Source organism: Triturus cristatus, chromosome 4_1, assembly GCF_964204655.1.
Source record: "Triturus cristatus chromosome 4_1, aTriCri1.1, whole genome shotgun sequence".
Lineage (NCBI taxonomy): Eukaryota > Metazoa > Chordata > Amphibia > Caudata > Salamandridae > Triturus > Triturus cristatus.
Genome location: NC_140585.1, coordinates 711,457,798 through 711,476,691, shown reverse-complemented (window position 1 = coordinate 711,476,691; position 18,894 = coordinate 711,457,798). Strand labels below are relative to the sequence as shown.

The window sequence follows — 18,894 nt, the reverse complement described above, 5'->3', positions numbered from 1 at the left end:
AAATTAACTGCCGGTGCCGAGAAGAAATTGACAAAGCATTGTTAACTGTTTAAACTAACTGCCGGTGCCGAGAAGAAATTGACAAAGCATTGTTTAACTGTCTAAATTAACTGCCGGTGCAGAGAAGAATTGACAAAGTAAAGTTTAACTGTTTAATCTACTTGCCAGTACAGAAAGTAGTTCTCCAGTAATGTTAACTAAGTCGCAATATTGCCAATGTTAGGGAGAGGTTAAGTGTAAGAGATACCTGTAACACCAAGCTTGCCAGCGAATAGAGAGTTCTTGTACAGGCCCCATAGCAATGATCAGTTTCCAAGCCACCGCCTAAAGTCCCGAGGTCCATGGTGGGGAGCACTACGAGTGGGAAACTGGTTAGGGTGTTCCAGGGCCTAGAGGGCGGCCTGAACCTCCAAATAGAGTTTATGGTGGGGAACCTGTACTGAGGGAAATCCAAGAAATGTTTTGCTGGCTGAGACACTATGAAAAATGTATACCTGTAATGTGATGGTCAGAATTGATTGAGTACAATTAAAAGGAAGTATCTCCCAGTGTAATTTAATCGGTGTAGTGTCCTTTTTGAGTGGTGCTGCGCTAGGTTGTGAGCTGGGTAGGATGCAAGCACGAGTTACCATGTTGAGATGAAAGCCTGTTGACCCAGCCAAGCTACCCCTTAGGACGTAGGTCCAACAAGTTGGTGTTCAGCGGTGGGATACTGAATCTGGGCTTGCAGCCACTCAGCAGCAGTTTGGCGCGCGCCGCAACCTACACCTGATTGTTTTTACTGGAGTTTTCTCCAGGTTGCCTCCCTAATTGGAATTTTGTTTTTAAAATTACTCTGTCTGGTGGTGTAATTCCTCTTAAAGGAAAGTTCTCCTGTTGTAAACGTCTGTTCTGCAGGGTTGGGTCCCACCTGGTAGGATGGAGTTTGAGTTGGGTAGGCTGTAGGAATATACGGTAACTCAATTAAAAGAATTCTGCCAGGAGAGGCAGGTGTTTTTCAAGCAAGGGGCCAAGAAAATAGAACTCCAAACTAGCTTGAGAGCCTGGGTCATGGCCCACCCTGGCGGGAAACGGGAGGAGGGTCCAGAGCTGGACACCACAGAGGTACCAGAATTACTTTTCCCCCCTGGGAGTGGACACCTGGATGCAGGACCTAGTGCCCCTTCAAGAGCGGGAAGTAGCGCTTCGGGGGGAAGCCTGTCATCCGCTGATTTAGCTGACAGGAGGGAGGAGAGGCAGTTTAAAATGGAACTGGCCCGCTTGGAGAAAGAGAGGGAGGAGAGAAGGTTCCTCCATGAGCTCCATTTAAAGGAATTGGAACTCAAAGCCCTACAGTTGGGAACCCCCAGCAGTCCCCATGGTGGCAGCGTACCTAGAGAAATCCCCAGGGAACCCAGGCCCTACCTGCCAAAAGATGTAGTCGCCAGCTATGGTGTCGGGGATGACATCGTTAAATGCCTGTCTGCCTTTGAGGTCTCCTTAAGAGCCCATGGGGTCCCTGAAGGTCAGTGGGGGGGGTGGTCTGTATAGGTATATGCCTTCGGTGGGGAGGGATGCCTTGTTAGCTTTGGAACAGCAAGATCAGACCAATTATCCCATCATGAAGGTCGCCCTAGTTCGGAAATTTGGGTTGACCCCTGAAAAATTCAGGCAGAGGTTTCGGGGCAGTCAAAAGTTGGCAGCCCAGAATTGGGTAGACTTCTTGGACTACGCCAAGAAGGCCTTAGAGGGTTGGGTGCAAGGCAGTGAGGTAAAGGACTACGAGGGGTTGTATAACCTGATTTTGAAGGAGCACCTCCTCGAGAAAAGTTTTCCGGAGCTGCGTCAACACCTGGTGGGCAGCAAGCTTGCTAATCCTAGGAAGCTTGCAGAGGAGGCGGATATCTGGGCGAGTACCCGGGTATCCTTAAAAGGGACTGGAGGGAATTTTCAAGGGGCTGGACAGGGCGCCCCCCAGAAGAAAGAGGGGGGAGACAAAAAGAAGGAGTTCTCCAAAGGCCCCCAAAAGAGTTCACAAGGAAAGGGAGTAGGATTCCCTCCTAAGGTTGGCCCCCACAAACCCCCTTATCCTGACCATGGTCAGCAGCCTAGGGTTGTCCGATGTTATGAGTGTGGTGAGGTGGGACACTATAAGGGGGATGCCAAGTGTCCCAAGAGACCACACCCTCCCATAGGAGGAAAGACCCATGGGGTGGCGAGTGTAGTGCTTGGGGAGGAGTTGCCCCTAGATAAGGGAGGTGAGTGGGCAGTGTTAACCTTAGTGTCCTTAGGAGATTATGAGATGGTTCCTAAGACCCAGGTGCCCTCGAATACTACTAAGTACAGGCAATGGGTCACCATCAATGCCCAGAGGGTGGAGGCTCTGAGGGACACAGGAGCCAGCATGACTATGGTAAGGAGTCAGCTGGTGTCCCCAGAGCAGGTGGTTCCCAATGTAGTCCACCCGGTTGTGATGGCTGACAACCGAGAGGGTCACTATCCGGTGGCCCAGATTCCCTTTGAGTGGGGAGGGGTTGCGGGTCCTCTACGAGTTGCAATAAGCCCTGCCATGCCGGTCGACTGCCTGTTGGGAAATGACCTTGAACACTCGGCGTGGAAGGAGGTTGAGTTCAGGGCCCACATGGAAATGTTGGGGACCCCTGAGTGGACGTGTGCCAACACCCGGTCCGTGACTGCCCGAAGAGGGAGTTCACAGAGGTTGGAGCCTGGGACAAAGGCCCAACCAGCTGCCGGAAAGGGTAAACGGGGACGGGGGAAGCCTGCCCCGGCATTGGAACCTCCGAAGGCGGATGGGGCGACTGGTGTGGTCCCGGAGTCTACGGAGGAGGATGTGACTTCCCTGGAGGGCTTACCTACCCCTGCAGACTGGCAGGTGGAGGGAGGACCTATTAGGGAGGAGTTCTGTCAGGCCCAAAAGGAGTGCCCTACCCTTGAGGGTTTACGGCGGCAGGCCGAAGCCCAGGCAGCGGGTAACGATTCGGGGAACTTCCACATATATTGGGAAGATGGACTCCTTTATAGCGAACCCAAGGCTCCGGTGCATGGCTCATCCCGGGCCTTGGTGGTTTCCCAGCGTTACCGAGCCTTCCTATTGGGATTGGCTCACGAAATACCCTTGGCAGGACACTTGGGACAAGACAAGACCTTTGCTCGACTTGTCCCTCATTTCTACTGGCCTCAGATGAGGATTACGTCCGATACTTTCTGTAGGACGTGTTTAACCTGCCAAGCTAGTGGGAAAACAGGGGTGAAGCTGAAAGCTCCCCTGGAACCACTGCCTGTCGTTGGCACCCCATTTGAACGGGTGGGCATCGACATTGTTGGGCCATTGGATCCACCCACGTCTGCCGGTCACAGGTTTATCCTGGTTCTGGTGGATCATGCCACTCGGTACCCATAGGCTATCCCTCTGAGGACCATTACTGCACCTGCAGTGGCACGGGCTCTTATGGGAATTTTCACCCGGATGGGATTCCCCAAGGAAGTTGTGTCGGACAGAGGTACCAACTTCATGTCGGCATATATGCGGGCTATGTGGAAAGAGTGTGGAGTTACTTACCGGTTCTCCACCCCTTATCACCCCCAGACAAATGGTCTGGTGGAAAGGTTTAACAAAACCTTAAAGGGCATGATCAGGAGTCTGCCCGAGAGCCTGCGGAGGAAATGGGACGTCCTCCTATCTTGCCTGTTGTTTTCTTACAGGGAGGTCCACAGAAGGGAGTGGGCTTCAGCCCCTTTGAACTGTTGTACGGACACCCTGTGCGCGGACCTCTCAGCCTGGTGAAGGATGGATGGGAAAAGACTCCCCGAAAACTTCCCCCGGATGTGGTGAGCTACATGCTGGCCTTTCGTAGCCAAATGGCTAGGTTGTGGAAGCAAGCTTCCGAAAACCTAGAAGCCAGCCAGATGGTCATGAAGGAATGGTATGACCGAAATGCTCATCCGGTGGAGCTGGAGCCTGGCCAGAAGGTGTGGGTGATGGAACCTGGAGAGCTAAGCGCCCTCCAGGATCGCTGGTCAGGCCCCTTTGAGGTGGTTGAGAAGAAGGGCAAAGTCACCTACGTGGTAGATCTTAAGACCCCCAGGCAGCCCCATCGGGTGCTCCATGTCAACCGCCTCAAGCCTCACCAAGAGAGACCTGAGGTCACTTTAATGATGGTAACTGATGGGTCAGAGGAAGAGGAAAGTGAACCTCTTCCTGATCTTTTTGCGTCCCAAGAGAAGGATGGGTCGGTGGAAGGAGTGATCCTTTCACCATCCCTAACTCCTGAACAACGGAAGGACTGCTGCCAGGTTCTGGAGCAGTTTGCTTCCTTGTTCTCACTTATCCTGGGAAGGACTCATCTGTGTACCCATGATGTGGACACAGGGGACAGCCCACCTGTGAAGTCCAAGTCCTACCGACTGTCGGATAAGGTGAAGGCTAGCATCCATGGAGAAGTTACCAAGATGCTAGAGATAGGAGTGATTGAGCCTTCAAGTAGTCCCTGGTCCAGTCCGGTGGTACTGGTACCCAAAGCTGCCCCACCGGGCACTACCCCAGAACTCCGGTTCTGTGTGGATTACAGGGGACTGAATTCTGTGACAAAGACAGATGCTCATCCCATTCCGAGGGCGGATGAGCTCATTGACCGATTGGGAGCTGCCCAATATCTCAGTACCTTTGACCTTACATCCAGGTACTGGCAGATTTCCCTGACAGATGGAGCCAAGGAAAGGTCAGCCTTCTCCACACCTGAGGGTCACTACCAGTTCTGTGTGATGCCCTTTGGGCTCAAGAACGCCCCTGCTACGTTCCAGCGGTTGGTGAACCAGGTCCTCTCTGGGATGGAAGCCTTTTCGGTTGCGTACCTGGATGACATCGCTGTCTTCAGCCGCAGCTGGGAGGACCATGTGTGTCACCTTCAGGCTGTCCTTCAGGCTTTGCAGCAGGCGGGTCTGACGATCAAGGCCAGTAAGTGCCAGATCGGGCAGGGGTCGGTAGTGTACCTCGGTCACTTGGTGGGTCGGGGCAAGGTGCAACCCCTCCAGGCCAAGATCGAAACCATCATGGCCTGGGAACCCCCCAAGACTCAGACAGAGGTCTGAGCCTTTCTGGGCCTCACTGGCTACTACCGACGCTTCGTCAAGGGGTACTGTACTATTGTGGCCCCCTTGACTGAGCTCACTTCTAAAAAGCACCCTCGACGGGTAATCTGGACCGAGGGATGTCAACAAGCCTTTGACACCTTGAAAAAGGCAATGTGTGCGGCACCTGTTCTCAGGGCCCCTGACTTCTCCAAGGAGTTCATCGTCCAAACAGATGCGTCGGAGCATGGCATCGGGGCAGTGCTGTCGCAACTTAATGACGAGGGTCTAGACCAACTGGTGGTTTTCCTATCTAGGAGACTACTCCCCCGGGAACAGAGGTGGAGTGCAATTGAGAGGGAGGCTTTTGCAGTGGTGTGGGCTCTGAAGAAGCTGCGGCCATACCTGTTTGGCTCGTACTTCCTGGTTCAGACCGACCACCGGCCCCTCAGGTGGCTGATGCAAATGAGGGGCGAGAATCCCAAGCTATTGAGGTGGTCCAATCTCCCTACAGGGAATGGACATCAGGGTGGAACATCGGCCAGGAGAGGACCACGCCAATAGTGACGGTCTATCCCGGTACTTACGCCTTAGTGAAGAGGACTCCCAAGGGGTTGGGTAGCTCTCCCCACTTTCAGCTGGGGGGGACGCGTGTTAAACCTGTCAGCCCTTTGGCAGTTCCCTCCTATTATTATTTTTTTTCCCTTTCCCTTCTTATTTTTTTTTTTCTGTTTATGACCACTTTTGGTGTTGATGTAGAGGCTCTGGGCGCCTCATCCTTATTAGACCAGGGAGGGGCGCAAGGTGCTTCTATGAGGAAACAGGAAGAGGAGGCTTGTCTCATAAAATGGTGGCTCCAACTGTCACCTCAGCACCTGGGCCATGGGCTGTCATGGGAGGTTCCGGAACCTTCTGGGCCACTCTGGCCAGTCAGGCCCTAGGTGATAAATAGAGGTGGGGGCAAGGCGGCCATTTTAGGATCTACTGAGCTGTGAGGTAGTCAGGAGTAAGGCACCTGAGTGGAGAGGTGGCTGCGTTAGGGAGGGACCTGACAGGACTTTGGATCTGCGTGGCTTCCCTCATTGGCTGATACCACCCTCGACCTCTTGACCGGTCCCTGACTCCCACCACTGACTTTGAGGAACATCTTAATTCAAGAGCCTCCAGTTTGGTCAGTCCCTCTGGGGAGGGCCGTCCTATGCCCAGATTCCCTCATCCTTACTGTGCCCAAGATTCTAGATCGGGCCAGGCTTGGCGCTTGCCCTCCTAGACCTGCCTGTTGGGAGAGTGACTAAAAGTCTTTGAAAAGCATGTTACGGGCTGAATAGAAGGCCGGGAGGTGACGTGGCCCCCCCCTTTACTTTACCCCCCTTGGTGCGAGTCCCTGCTGGGAGCACTCACCGCTGCCACTGTGAGATCTTAGGAGAAAGTCCGGATAGCCTGGGGTCCTGAGGCGAAGGATAATCAGGAAGTGGAGGTCGCGTAGGGCTGAAGCGCCTGTACCGCGTCACCTGACGAGGGCCGATTCCGAGGCGCCGCCTCTGCGGGAGCGAAGGAAGAGTGAGCCGCGCCCCCTCCGCAAGCCGCGTTGCCCCTGGCAGCAGCAGGCGTCGATCAAGGGAGCAGCGGATTGGATTCGAGGCAGCGTCCTGACTGAGAACGTGTGGGGCCCGGAGACGACTCTGCAATCGGAGCATCACCGCGGGTGTGAGAAGCCCTCCCCGTGAAGAGGCCTCGCCTCCGGGGTATCCTTGGGGGAGGTGGCTGGTGGGTGCGATCCGTGCTCGGCCCCTTTTGGGGATTCCCATTGCCCTGCCTATGTTCCTCATCTGTCTCGCGTGAGGCGAGAAACACCCTGCCAACGTCGCCGGTCTTCTCCGGCGGGAGGAGGACCCCAAAGAGAACCGTAAGCTGGGATTGAGGGAAGGAGAAGAGGGGTAAGGGGTTGCCAGGTAAGGGAAAGGCCTGGCAGCTCCGAGTGATGTAGTACTGTTTCACTGTTTAAACTACTTGCCGGCGCAGAGAAGAATTGACAAAGTAATGTGTAACTGGGTAAATTAACTGCCGGTGCCGAGAAGAAATTGACAAAGCATTGTTAACTGTTTAAACTAACTGCCGGTGCCGAGAAGAAATTGACAAAGCATTGTTTAACTGTCTAAATTAACTGCCGGTGCAGAGAAGAATTGACAAAGTAAAGTTTAACTGTTTAATCTACTTGCCAGTACAGAAAGTAGTTCTCCAGTAATGTTAACTAAGTCGCAATATTGCCAATGTTAGGGAGAGGTTAAGTGTAAGAGATACCTGTAACACCAAGCTTGCCAGCGAATAGAGAGTTCTTGTACAGGCCCCATAGCAATGATCAGTTTCCAAGCCACCGCCTAAAGTCCCGAGGTCCATGGTGGGGAGCACTACGAGTGGGAAACTGGTTAGGGTGTTCCAGGGCCTAGAGGGCGGCCTGAACCTCCAAATAGAGTTTATGGTGGGGAACCTGTACTGAGGGAAATCCAAGAAATGTTTTGCTGGCTGAGACACTATGAAAAATGTATACCTGTAATGTGATGGTCAGAATTGATTGAGTACAATTAAAAGGAAATATCTCCCAGTGTAATTTAATCGGTGTAGTGTCCTTTTTGAGTGGTGCTGCGCTAGGTTGTGAGCTGGGTAGGATGCAAGCACGAGTTACCATGTTGAGATGAAAGCCTGTTGACCCAGCCAAGCTACCCCTTAGGACGTAGGTCCAACATAAACACATTGTGCTTTTTTTTGTTTGCAAATAAGCCAATGGATTATTTAAAAGATCAGGCTGATCTGGTGATATTGCTCTCAGGTTCTATTCCTTTCTGAAAACTGAAATTTCCTTGAATAAATGTGATTTATTGTTAACAGGTGTGTATGTTATTTGGCATATGCATTCATGAAAATGTATATGTCAACTTAGTAAACATACCAGGGTAAATAGACCACTCAATTATCCTATGTGCATGAATGAATGAATGAATGACTTTCCTGATTTCTAAATCGTGAGGTTACTCAGAAGTGTCCAGGCGCTGTGCGGAATATAGGAGAGCAGAAAAAGTCGAATGACTAGAGTGTGAAAAGCCAGGTCTTGAGATTCTTTCTAAAAGGTCTCTCACTTTCAATTTGACGTGGTTCAGCAAGACACCTTTTTCAGGCCTGTGGGCCCAGAAGGGAGAAGGATTTGCCTCCTGCTTTTGCAAGCCTAACCCTAGCAACTTTTGCCAGATGGCCATAAGAAGAACGTAGGATTCTTGAAGGACTACAGTGATGAGGGCAGAATCATGTTGGTGAGTAGTAGACGAGTCTGAGCCATTGTGCTCTTTTTACCAACCTAGATAAGTGTTTTTAGATATACCTAGAGTCCTCATTAACAAAGGTGATAACCAAGGAACCCTAAGGTATTCTTGGATTTTCTGGATCCCGCCTTGTCCGGTTTTTTTAATAAAGAACTCCCTCCCACCACCAAGTCTTTGCAGAGTTTGAGTCTGCCCTGGTAGTGCTATCTTATCAGGGTGGGGAGGGTATGCCGATGATGAAGCATGACACTATTATGTGTGTGAAACATTCTCATCCATTAAGGATGGCCTTCCCATTTTAATTGACCCATGCTTAGTGTAGCAGTAGTGGACTGACCTCTACTAAAATCTAGGCCTTAGTCTTCTTTATGAATCTCTTATTTATTCTATAAACACCCTACTTTCATTGGAATAATTGAGCCTGGGCATGAGCAAGGCCAGTATCACTGTTAACCTCATTGGGAAGGTGAGGAAATGCTAAAATATTTTAGCCAAAACATGTACTGACTACTGTGTTAATTTGGTTGTGTAGTGACAGCTATTTATCAAACTTGACTCTCAAGTTTTTTACTGTGTCAGCTTGTAGTTGGGTGGGAAGGCCCCAAATTGCCAATGCACTTGCAGGTTGAGTTTGAATTTATAGCGCAAGCTGAGAACCTCAGTCTTATCAGTATTGCATTTGACTTGGTTGATACTCAGCCCTTTGAAAACTGTTGCTAGACAGGGTTTAATGGCATCCTGGGCAATCGGTTCCCCCTTCTTAAAGGGGAACACAAGCTGAGTGTCATGGGCATATGAGGTACACTTGGCCCCAAAAGACTCAACCAATGCCGTATGAGGGGTCATATAGATGTTGGACATAGTAGAGCTGAGGACCAAGCCCTGGGGTACTCCTACCGAGACACCACTTTTACAGAACGAGAAAGGTGGCAACCAAACCTCTTGGCACCAGTTTTCGAGGAAGGATTTCAGCAACTTCAACGCTGTGCCCGTGATGCCAATATCATAAAGGGATGCAGGCAGTCTGGAGTGAGGGACCGTGTCAAATGCTGCCGACTGCTCTAGAAGTACCAGGAGTGCCTCACCCCAGGCATCTAAGGTGCTTTTTATCAGTTTGTAGACTTCCAGAAGTGTGGTCTCTGTGCTGAATTTTGGCCTAAACACAGACTGGCTAGCGTGGGGAAGTATTTTAGATTGAATGTAGTTGGATAGCGGCCGGCTAATAAACGTTTCCACAAGTTTTGATGGGCCTGGCAGCAAGGAAATATGCCTGTAATCACTTGGTATATTGAGGTGCTTTCATTTTTTCAGAAAGGACAGCATTTTGGCCTGTTTCCAATTAGAAGAGACTATCCCCGGTGACAGTGACCTGTTCAGTATGGAGTTCAAGACTGGACTGATGACATCCACTCCCTCAGCTAAGAGAAAAGGGGGTCAGGTATCAGAAGGGGAGCTTGACTTAAGATATCAAATGGCCGATCTAGAATCATTTATTGAGACTGGATCAAAAGAGAAAAGGAAGCAGGATATAGTAACTGGGGAGCGGCGAGCCAATGTCCGAGTATCCCATTTTTGTTAAACGTTTTTGAATTTCCTCAATTTTGTTCTGAAAAAAGCAGGTAAGTATGTCTGAGTGGTGGCAGGATACTGAAAAGAATGGACAAGGTTTAATTAAAGTAAGAACCAAAGCAGAAAGGAGAAAAACTTTTCCTAACATATGTTTTAAATGCTGACCAAGGTTTTGAAGAGAAAGTAGTCATTAGCCCAGAATTAAAACAAGGTAGTGTACCGGCCTTAGAAACACAAGAACCTCCAGAAAGCCACCAAAGGTTACCCTGAACCCATCACAAGTCCAAGATCTGTGTTTAAGGATGCAGGAAGACTGTTGAAAAAAAAGAGACAAGTGTGTTTGCCATCAGTGTAGGGATAATAATGGAAGCCAAAGGAGGGACTAAAAAAGGACGTTAATAAGAAGCGGCAGCCATGGGTGGTTTTCAGTGCCGCTATTACTATTGTATAAGGAAGGTGAGAGGAATAGTTATCTGTATTGAGAGGGTGGTTAGAGAGAATGTCAAGAAAGACAGGACATGAGAGGAAAGAGGATCTTATTAAATGGGTTGTCAATGGCAGTATTAGTTCTGAATGAGACATAGGTGAGAAAGGAAGGAGCCTCGTAGAGACATAGGGGATGCAACAAAAGATAAATGAGGAAGGAGGCAGGGTTAAGAGAAATCTATTTAAGTTAGTTCTAATGTGAAATACTTTAGAAGGAAAGTAAGAATCAAATTGTTCAGCTCAGAGTGTGCAGTGAATAGGAGGTGGGCTAGGTGAGGAGAGAAGAATGTTAATGATGGAAACAAGACTTTGAGGGTCTAAGAGTAACGAGGAGTTAGATCTTGAAATTAGGTGGATTTTGCAATCCTGAGGGTAGAAGCAAAATGTTCTGAGCTTGTTCATAAGATTTTGAGGTATTTCATGTTAGCGACTGTCCCCCATTTACAAAGGGGTGCATGCATTGCAGATTTAATGCTCAAACAGCTGCAGTAACAGTAACATCTACAAAGGGACTGGGTAAATTAAAGACGGCTACCAATGAATCGCTCAGTTGCTTATAGGATGAAGCATGTGAGATTATTTAATAATCCTAATAAGATCTTTGGACAGCATTAGCATTGCCGTTTGTGTGACAGGTGTCCTAATTAGAAGGACTGGAGTGGCATGAAGGCAGTAGACATGTATGATGTAATTGTCAGTGGGGGATTGGCTGATGGGGCAGAGGACTGAGTCAGTTTTTTGGAATACAAAAACAGATCCTGTGATTTGCAAGTCATTGAGTTGGGAAGGAATTAGTGCTGTTCGGTGAGTGGTTGAAGACAAACTGGTTAAAAAGGATCTTAAGTTGGTGGTGGCTAGTATTGAGACTGAGATCAACAATAGTTATGAGGGTAAACAGCGTTTACTTCACATGCTAAACAACGCATGCCATAACAACGCAGTTGTTACAACGACCGCATTGTTATTTCGCATACCGTTACAAAGCAAGTCGGAAAAACTACTTGCGTTAGGGGGAAGGTGGTGTTGGATTTAAAATCCAATTACTTCCCTAGTGTCCGCACAGACTGGAGTTGGAATAGTACATTTTATTATTCCTACATCCAGCTCCTCCTAAAAGCAAGTCGTTTTTCCGACTTGCGTAACAACGGTATGTGAAATTACAACGTGGTCGTTGTAACGACCGTGTTGTTACAGCATGCGTTGTTATGGCATGCGGAAAAAAAGAACTATATTCGTTATGAGTGATGTCAACATCCTGACATTTCATCTGGATCCTCGAGCAGGAGCCAATGTTTCCAGGTGGGTAGAAGACGACAACTCTATGGGCCACTTGATGGTACAATTTCATCTGCTGTGTTTCTGACTAATACAACAATGTATCTGGCTCGGTTTAATCGAACCGAAGTGGCTTTCTAAACCCACTTGCTTCTTTCTGCCATTAGCAGAATGGCAGTGTTCAAATCTGCTATATTTCTTAACAACTATCAGTGGAAACTTTCAACACAGAGTATCATCACATATTTATTTGTGCTCAACACAACTGTTACCTAAAATGAAATGATATGTAGTGGACTTTTACATTTGTTGTACTAAACTGAAATATTGTGGTTTACACTGCAAAGATCTTGGCTCATTGACATTTGTATGCCTACCAGGGTTAGTGTAGAGTTCACTCTCCACTGTTTGTAGAATGCACTGAAGTTTTACAGCTTGAAGAGAGTCGTCGACATGCATGATCATGGGCAGGCTGCCTAGAGTGTCTTGTACCAGGCTTGCCACTTCCCGTACTTCAAAGAGCTTGAGCAGTTCTGAATATAAAGCTGGGAAGGAGCTCAGGAAGACTGCCTAAAGAAACATAAGAAAACAAAGATCACAGAGAATGGTTTCAGCTATACTGTTTCAATAGAACGTCAATGAACTAATAGAAAGTTCAATCAAAACTTTTAAGTACTGAGGCAAATATAAATTAACTTTGTCATTAATCAATGTACAGGTGTGACTTATGTCCTGTTTTCCTACAGAACAAGTAACTATCCTGTTAAAGCACTTCCATATAAAATGAACATTTGGAACAACCACTTTGTCATGAAGAAGCGCTGCAAACGTAATGATGGACAGAAATACATTGCCCAGAAGGAGGCAGCACTAATAAAAGATCTGATTACAAACAAAAAAACAAAAACAAATAAACTAAGAAAATGTATTCTTGTTGCAAATATTCCATGATAGGAATTGAAATGACAACTGAAAAGAAGATGGGTCCAATTTGCATGTAAAAGAATGAACACTCAAGTTCAAATAATGCATTTTGCTGATTTAATTCAATGTGGGACTATTCAATTAAAACAATCATTAATTCTAGAAAAGTCTCTAGGCTGCAGAGAATCACAAATTGTAAGATATGTTTAGAAGCAAAATCTTTGCAAAAACTTTGATTAGCTTAGCTTTGTTTAAAATACTGGACAAAAAAATCTAAACGTTTAAAAATCCATTCCAGATGGACATGACTAATCTGTGTTTCCTAATGAATTATCACATTTCCTCTCTCAGAACCTACTGACAATAGACACACATTGCACATTGGAGCAGACTAAATCCCACCTTCCTTGTTCAAAGAAACTAGATGAGTGTTATTTATTGTCAATGTAATTGTTAGCCCTAACCCACTAATTAAGCAACACATGCAAAATAAAGAAAGATTCAAGGATTCTATGTTGAATTCTTGAGATTAAGAGCTACTATCAAAAAGGCATTTGAACGACTGCCATCCATAATCATGATTTCTAAGAGGAACAGCTGTTAAAACGCCTCAGAAAGTTTTTGGAATCATAGGCTCTTTTTGTAGGATCTTTATCAGCAACATACATTTTATAAGTTTCAATCAAAGTTTGAGAGCACGTAAACGAAGCTCCACAAACTATAATTACACTGCAGTCCTGGACATATGCCATAGATGTAATAATATCATTTAGTGCAGATGTATGTACTTGAGATGGACCTCTGTCCCATTCATACCTGATATCACATCTATCAACCACAGTGGAAGGCCTTATCCTGGTACATACATTCTTAATTTGACATCTAAGCTAAACAATGTTTTGGGAACAACAAAGGGAAGATCAAAGCCAGTCAAAACCTCTTTGAGAGGGCCACAGGGTAAGCAGGGGCTACAGGGCCCAACCATGGGGCTTGAGGCCTTTTACTCCTGATGTCCCTGACTTACTATGGGTTCTGAGCCACTGGGCCAAGTACCCTCTTAGCACTTGACTCTCCACATGAGTCGAGCAGTCCAAGGCTTCTCAGGGATTTGGGGGCGGTGTCAATGACAGATGAACCAGGCAATGTCCCTTTCCTCATAGTGCTCTCCTTTGGCATAAGGGGTCATCAACCTTACTCCGCACACAGTGGATGGCTCGATCTGGACAGCAGTGATTTCCTCTTCACTGCAGCGCACTCTGGCATAAGGGGCTACCGGTCTCCCTCCACATATTACACACAGCCTGATCGGCACAGCAGTATTGTCACAGCGGAACCACTGGGATACGAGATTGCCCACTTCACTCTGCACACAGGCTATGACCTGATCGGCATGGCAGTATCTTTACCAAGCCCCTCTGGAGTATGAGGGCACTGGCTTCCCTTTCCACTCAGGCTATGGCTGGACCGGTGCAACCATGGAAAGCTTCACGGCCCCCCCCCCCCTCCCCCCCCCCCCCTTCTGGCATGCTGGGTCGCGACTGAAATCTGCACACGGTGACGGCCCGATCGATGCAGCAGTTGTTTCCTCACACCTCGCTAAGGGGATCCAAGCACCAGGATCCCCCACTGGATCTCACTCCTTCAAATGCTCTGTTTTTCCTCACAGGACACGCTGGCTTTGGCAAGCAGGCAGGCAAGCACTGGTGCGCCGGACTCCAGGGGCAGGCGGTCTTGGATTTCCATGGGTGATATACCCTAGCCCAGATGAGAGAATGCCAGGCCTTAACTCCCCAGCCCTGGTCACAGGCAGAAGACTTGCAGAGCTTCTCCTCCTCGCACAGCCTGACCAGCTGCTTGACAGTTAACCAATTTGGGGGCCTTGAGCTCCCCTTCTCATAATCCATTTCCAGATAACAAATGTGATTTAGGGTCTGACTCTGAAGTTTGTGATGGGGGTCTGCTTCCTTTTAAAGAGCCCTCTCCACTGTCTTTCCCTTCCTCAAGAAAGTAGTCTGTTGCAGCCGGGGCGACTCCAAATCCTATAACACAGGCCATGGGAGTGACTAGAGATTCACATCTGGATGGCAGCCACAGTGATATGTGCCCTACTCTTTGTGAACTTCTTATCAGCCCCATCTCCTTCCCGAGATGCACTCAGGCTCCTTTCCAGTGAGCTCTCCCTGAATCAAAGAGCACCCTTTGAAGTGTACTGAAGAGCCTGGCTCTCCTTCCTATTGTGTGTGTCCCACCCATCCCACAGGAATGCAGCAATTCACAAATCTTTCTGGGGGTATTTCTCTATCTCCTGATGCTCCTCCAGACAGCCCTGGGTCTCCTAAAATGGAACCCAGTGTTGTCCATGTATTATACCTTTCACAGGCACACATACACCCAACACATGCATACAACAGCACATGAGCTGCACAGCCCTACATATTAACTTTTTAAAAAAAAATATTCTTTTTATTGGGGTTTTACATCGAAGAAGAAAAAAAAAACAATACAGCAGAATATGCTCATGTACAGGGATTGCTAATAACATTCGTTATTAGAGTTAATGAGCATTGCATGGCATTACGGTTAGAGCATTAAATCAAATCACAGAATACAATAATAAGAAACAAGCTGATTAACAGGGTGTGGGGTGAGGTCGAAAGGCAAATACAGCAAGTGATCTGGATAATTGTCAGTGACAATGAGGGGGTTTTAACGGAGAAACAGGAGACGCAGGGCACTAGTTTCATGGAGTCTTGGAGTGCGTTTAAGGGAGGAGTATGTGTATGAATGGCTCATGTAGAGTGTGTCAGCGAGGCGGAGTTTTCTGGGCTGGTGCAGTGCATGAACTGTGAGAGAAGTGAGTCCTATTCAGGAGAGATGGGGCATTGGCGAATGCGACATTCCTCTTCGTATCAATGAGCTATACCCTCCGCGGTTTCCCACTTCCGCACCGCAGCATCATGCCTCTAACAACTGTTGAATCCCCCAGAGACATGGCGAAAGACAAAGGTACTAAGCAACCCAGACAGGGTAAGATGTCTTGTTATACTTAAGTAGTGGTTTACTCTATGGACACGGAAGAGGATAATCATCCTATGCCTAATAATGGCACACTACTGCAAGCAAAACCATCTTCATGAGAGGTACCGGAAGGCAGGATAAGGGAGGAGAGTTTGGAGGTCTCTCTGCTGCGCCAGGACCTGTGCAATGTCTCAGAGAGGGTGACATAATACATGGCCTCATGAAAGGGGTGGAGGAGCTTTGCACTACTAGTAACAACGACGTCTGGCGTCTCGAAGACGCAGAAAATTGAGCACGAAGAAACAACTTTAATTTTGTTGGATTCCCGGATGGAATTTAGGGCACCAACGTGTGCGTTCCTGGTGACTTGGTTGAGAGACATTCTCTCTCTGAACAATTTTCTGCTTGTTTTTAATAGAAAGGGTGCACAGGGCCCTGGGTGCCAAGCCGCCCCCCTGGAGCCCCAGTCTTGCCCATCATAGTAAAGTTCCTCAACTGACTGGATCGAGACATGATCTTCCGAGAAACAAGTCGCAAAGGGGAAGTGCACTACAACAACTCGAAAATCATGGTATTCCCTGACTATACCCGGGAGGTACAACGCCGAACATTCGACTTAGTTAAAGCAAAACTGAGAACCCTCCAATTGCAATACATGCTACTGTTCCTTGAGAAGTTAAAAGTCATATCAGGGAAAATCTGCTTTCTTCCAATACTCAGAGGAAGCGTGGGCCTGGCTGAAAGGGCGACCCAGACTCACACACCAAGCAGGCCAAAAGTCTGGTCTGACGGTGACTCGAGATCTAGAGGCCAGACCCAAAGATGGAAAACAGAAGAGGCTGCACAGCTACACAACGGGGTAGCGAAACTCCATACCCAATGAAGGGACCGGGTCGTGTACGAAGATTCTCCTCGGATACCAAGGGCGTCCGCGAAAAACACAGGGGCTCCCACCTTTCAAGGGCCTCCTCCCCTGGGATAGGGGATGAGGGACTATCCTAAGGCTCTGAAGGACCACACCTGCTAGCTAATGCCATAAAAGTTCTGGAACAAGAGATTGCCACACAGGTCACGCATTTACAGAACGATGCCCCTGAACTAGGGCGGCAGAACCCTTGAAAGGCCAGCTGAATATCGGGTTGATGGCCACCTACTTCACAGCCATGGTACCATGGTAAGCGTTTGTTTGAGCTTAGAACCTTTATTCTAATCACTGTTTTGCTCTCTTTCTTTTTCTTTGTTTGTTGCTATTCTTTGAGTGTAAAGTGTAAATGAAAATGGGATGTGGGCGACAGACCGTTCCAAATCTTCTTGCACACAGCTATTTTTCAATGTTGGTAGAAAGTGTTGAAGGGAGACTGTGAGGGGTTGGGAGGAGGGTTGGTTGGGTGGTAGCAGTATTAACTGTTTCTTTTTTCAGTTGGTTTTGCTGGGTTTCGGAGGACACAAACAGACACAGTAACACACAGCCTCTGGGCCATACTTTCACGTTGGCAGGTGATAATATCAGAATTCCCTATGGCACTGACTGACCGCCCTGAACACCAGGGCCTCGGTTTTAACATGGAATGTAAATGGCCCGGGAAACAAGAAAAAGCAGGAACTGGTGGCGCACTATATTAAGTAAGTACAGCCAGATGTAGTTATGCTACAGGAGACACACTTACAGGGTAGCCAATGCAGAATCTCCCCCCTTTCAGGTGGCACACAGTTGGACTGATGTTCAGGGCAAATATGTGGGCGCACAGGGAACATGGGAGAGATAAGAGGTTTCCCTGTTGTGCATCTATACCCCCTCTGCGACTACAGGCCCCCACACTCTCTAAAGTAATAGATATCCTCTGGGGGCTCCCTCCCCTCTTCACAATGTTGGCGGAGATTTTAACGATGTGATGCATGTAACACTTGAAAGAACCACTACACCTGGCGTCGACCCACAGGACACTCCACTGGCTTGTTTTGCGCATACAATGGGGCTGTCTGACATATTGAGGGAGTAAGCATCCCAAGGTTCATCAATACTCATATTTTTACGGAGGGCATGGGCATATTCTAGACTATGTAGGAGAGATACTTCAGGCAGACTACCTGGCCTAGGGATTGTCAGATCATTACCCTCTCCTCGTTAGACTGGGACCCAGAACTAGACATCAAACTGTGATGTGGAGGTTGAACACTTAGGACCTGCATGACAAGTAGGTGGACCGAGGTCTCAGGGTAGACACTGAGCTTTATTTTGCAGTTTATAAGAACCCCAGTGTCCTACTGTGGGAGACATATAAGACTTTTCTAAGGCACATGGATCAGAACCTAATCTCGCAGAAGAAGAGGCGACAGGTCAGATCATTGGAGGACCTAGAGCAAAAGATCCTCCATTTAGAAAGACAATCCCTTTCCCCAACCAAACCTCAGATGCTTAGACAGCTCGAAACGCTACGCACTGAGTATCCAGACCTAGCCGGTCTATATGAAGTGGGCAATAAAGCCAGGAAACTCCTCGTCTGGCTTAGTAAAAAAAAAAAAAGAAATGGAGGTGCGTTTGGTACAGACTATACTAGATGACGAGGGAGTCCCTAGCGGTTCCGATTCACGGATCGCCCAGGTATTTGCTAAATAGTAGAAATCATTCTATGCAGCACGTCCCGTTAAGGATCACTCAGAGATTGCCCACTATCTGGCAAACATCCCAACTCCAGTGCTTGGAGAAGAAGTGATGGAGGCACTGGAAGCCGACCTCACCCTAAACGAGATGCATTTCTAACTTGCGGAAGGGGAAACTCTGGATCCAAATGGAATCCCGGCCAAGTTCTATAAACGGTATTCAGATCTCCTGGCTTGAGATTTGCTAAATATCTACAGAGAGGTGGGCGAATCGGGTACCTTTCCCCCAGATCTTCGGAGGGCACGATTATGGTCATACACAAGAAAGGTAAGCCCAAAGATAGATGCGGATCCTACCACCCTATTTCACTACTAAACTTCTGGCAACTGTCCTGGCGCTTCGTCTGCTGCGGGTGATCTCGTCCAACGACCTGTCTGGCTTCATGCCAGGTCAGCCACTCGGCTGAACTTACTTCGCACACAACTGGATGGCAGTGGTGAAAGATCAAGCATCCCCTCAAATGATCTTGTCCTTAGAAGCAGAGAAAGCGTTTGATGATGTAAACTGGCCATTTCTTGAACACACACTGCAGAGGTTTGCCTTTGTTCGCAAATTCAGGTATTGGGCCGTGGTCTTGTA

At 48.1% G+C, this 18,894-nt stretch overlaps 1 protein-coding gene across 3 annotated transcripts in view; it reads right to left on the bottom strand.

Annotated features, from left to right (window-relative positions):
- Positions 1 to 18,894, bottom strand: part of DOCK4 (dedicator of cytokinesis 4) — a 1,768,257-nt gene that overhangs the window by 942,830 nt on the left and 806,533 nt on the right. For all 3 annotated transcript variants that reach the window (XM_085653188.1, XM_085653189.1, XM_085653190.1), the window contains exon 23: positions 12,089 to 12,281. In XM_085653188.1, coding sequence (XP_085509314.1) covers positions 12,089 to 12,281 — 193 coding nt within the window. The remainder of the gene's footprint in view (positions 1 to 12,088; positions 12,282 to 18,894) is intronic.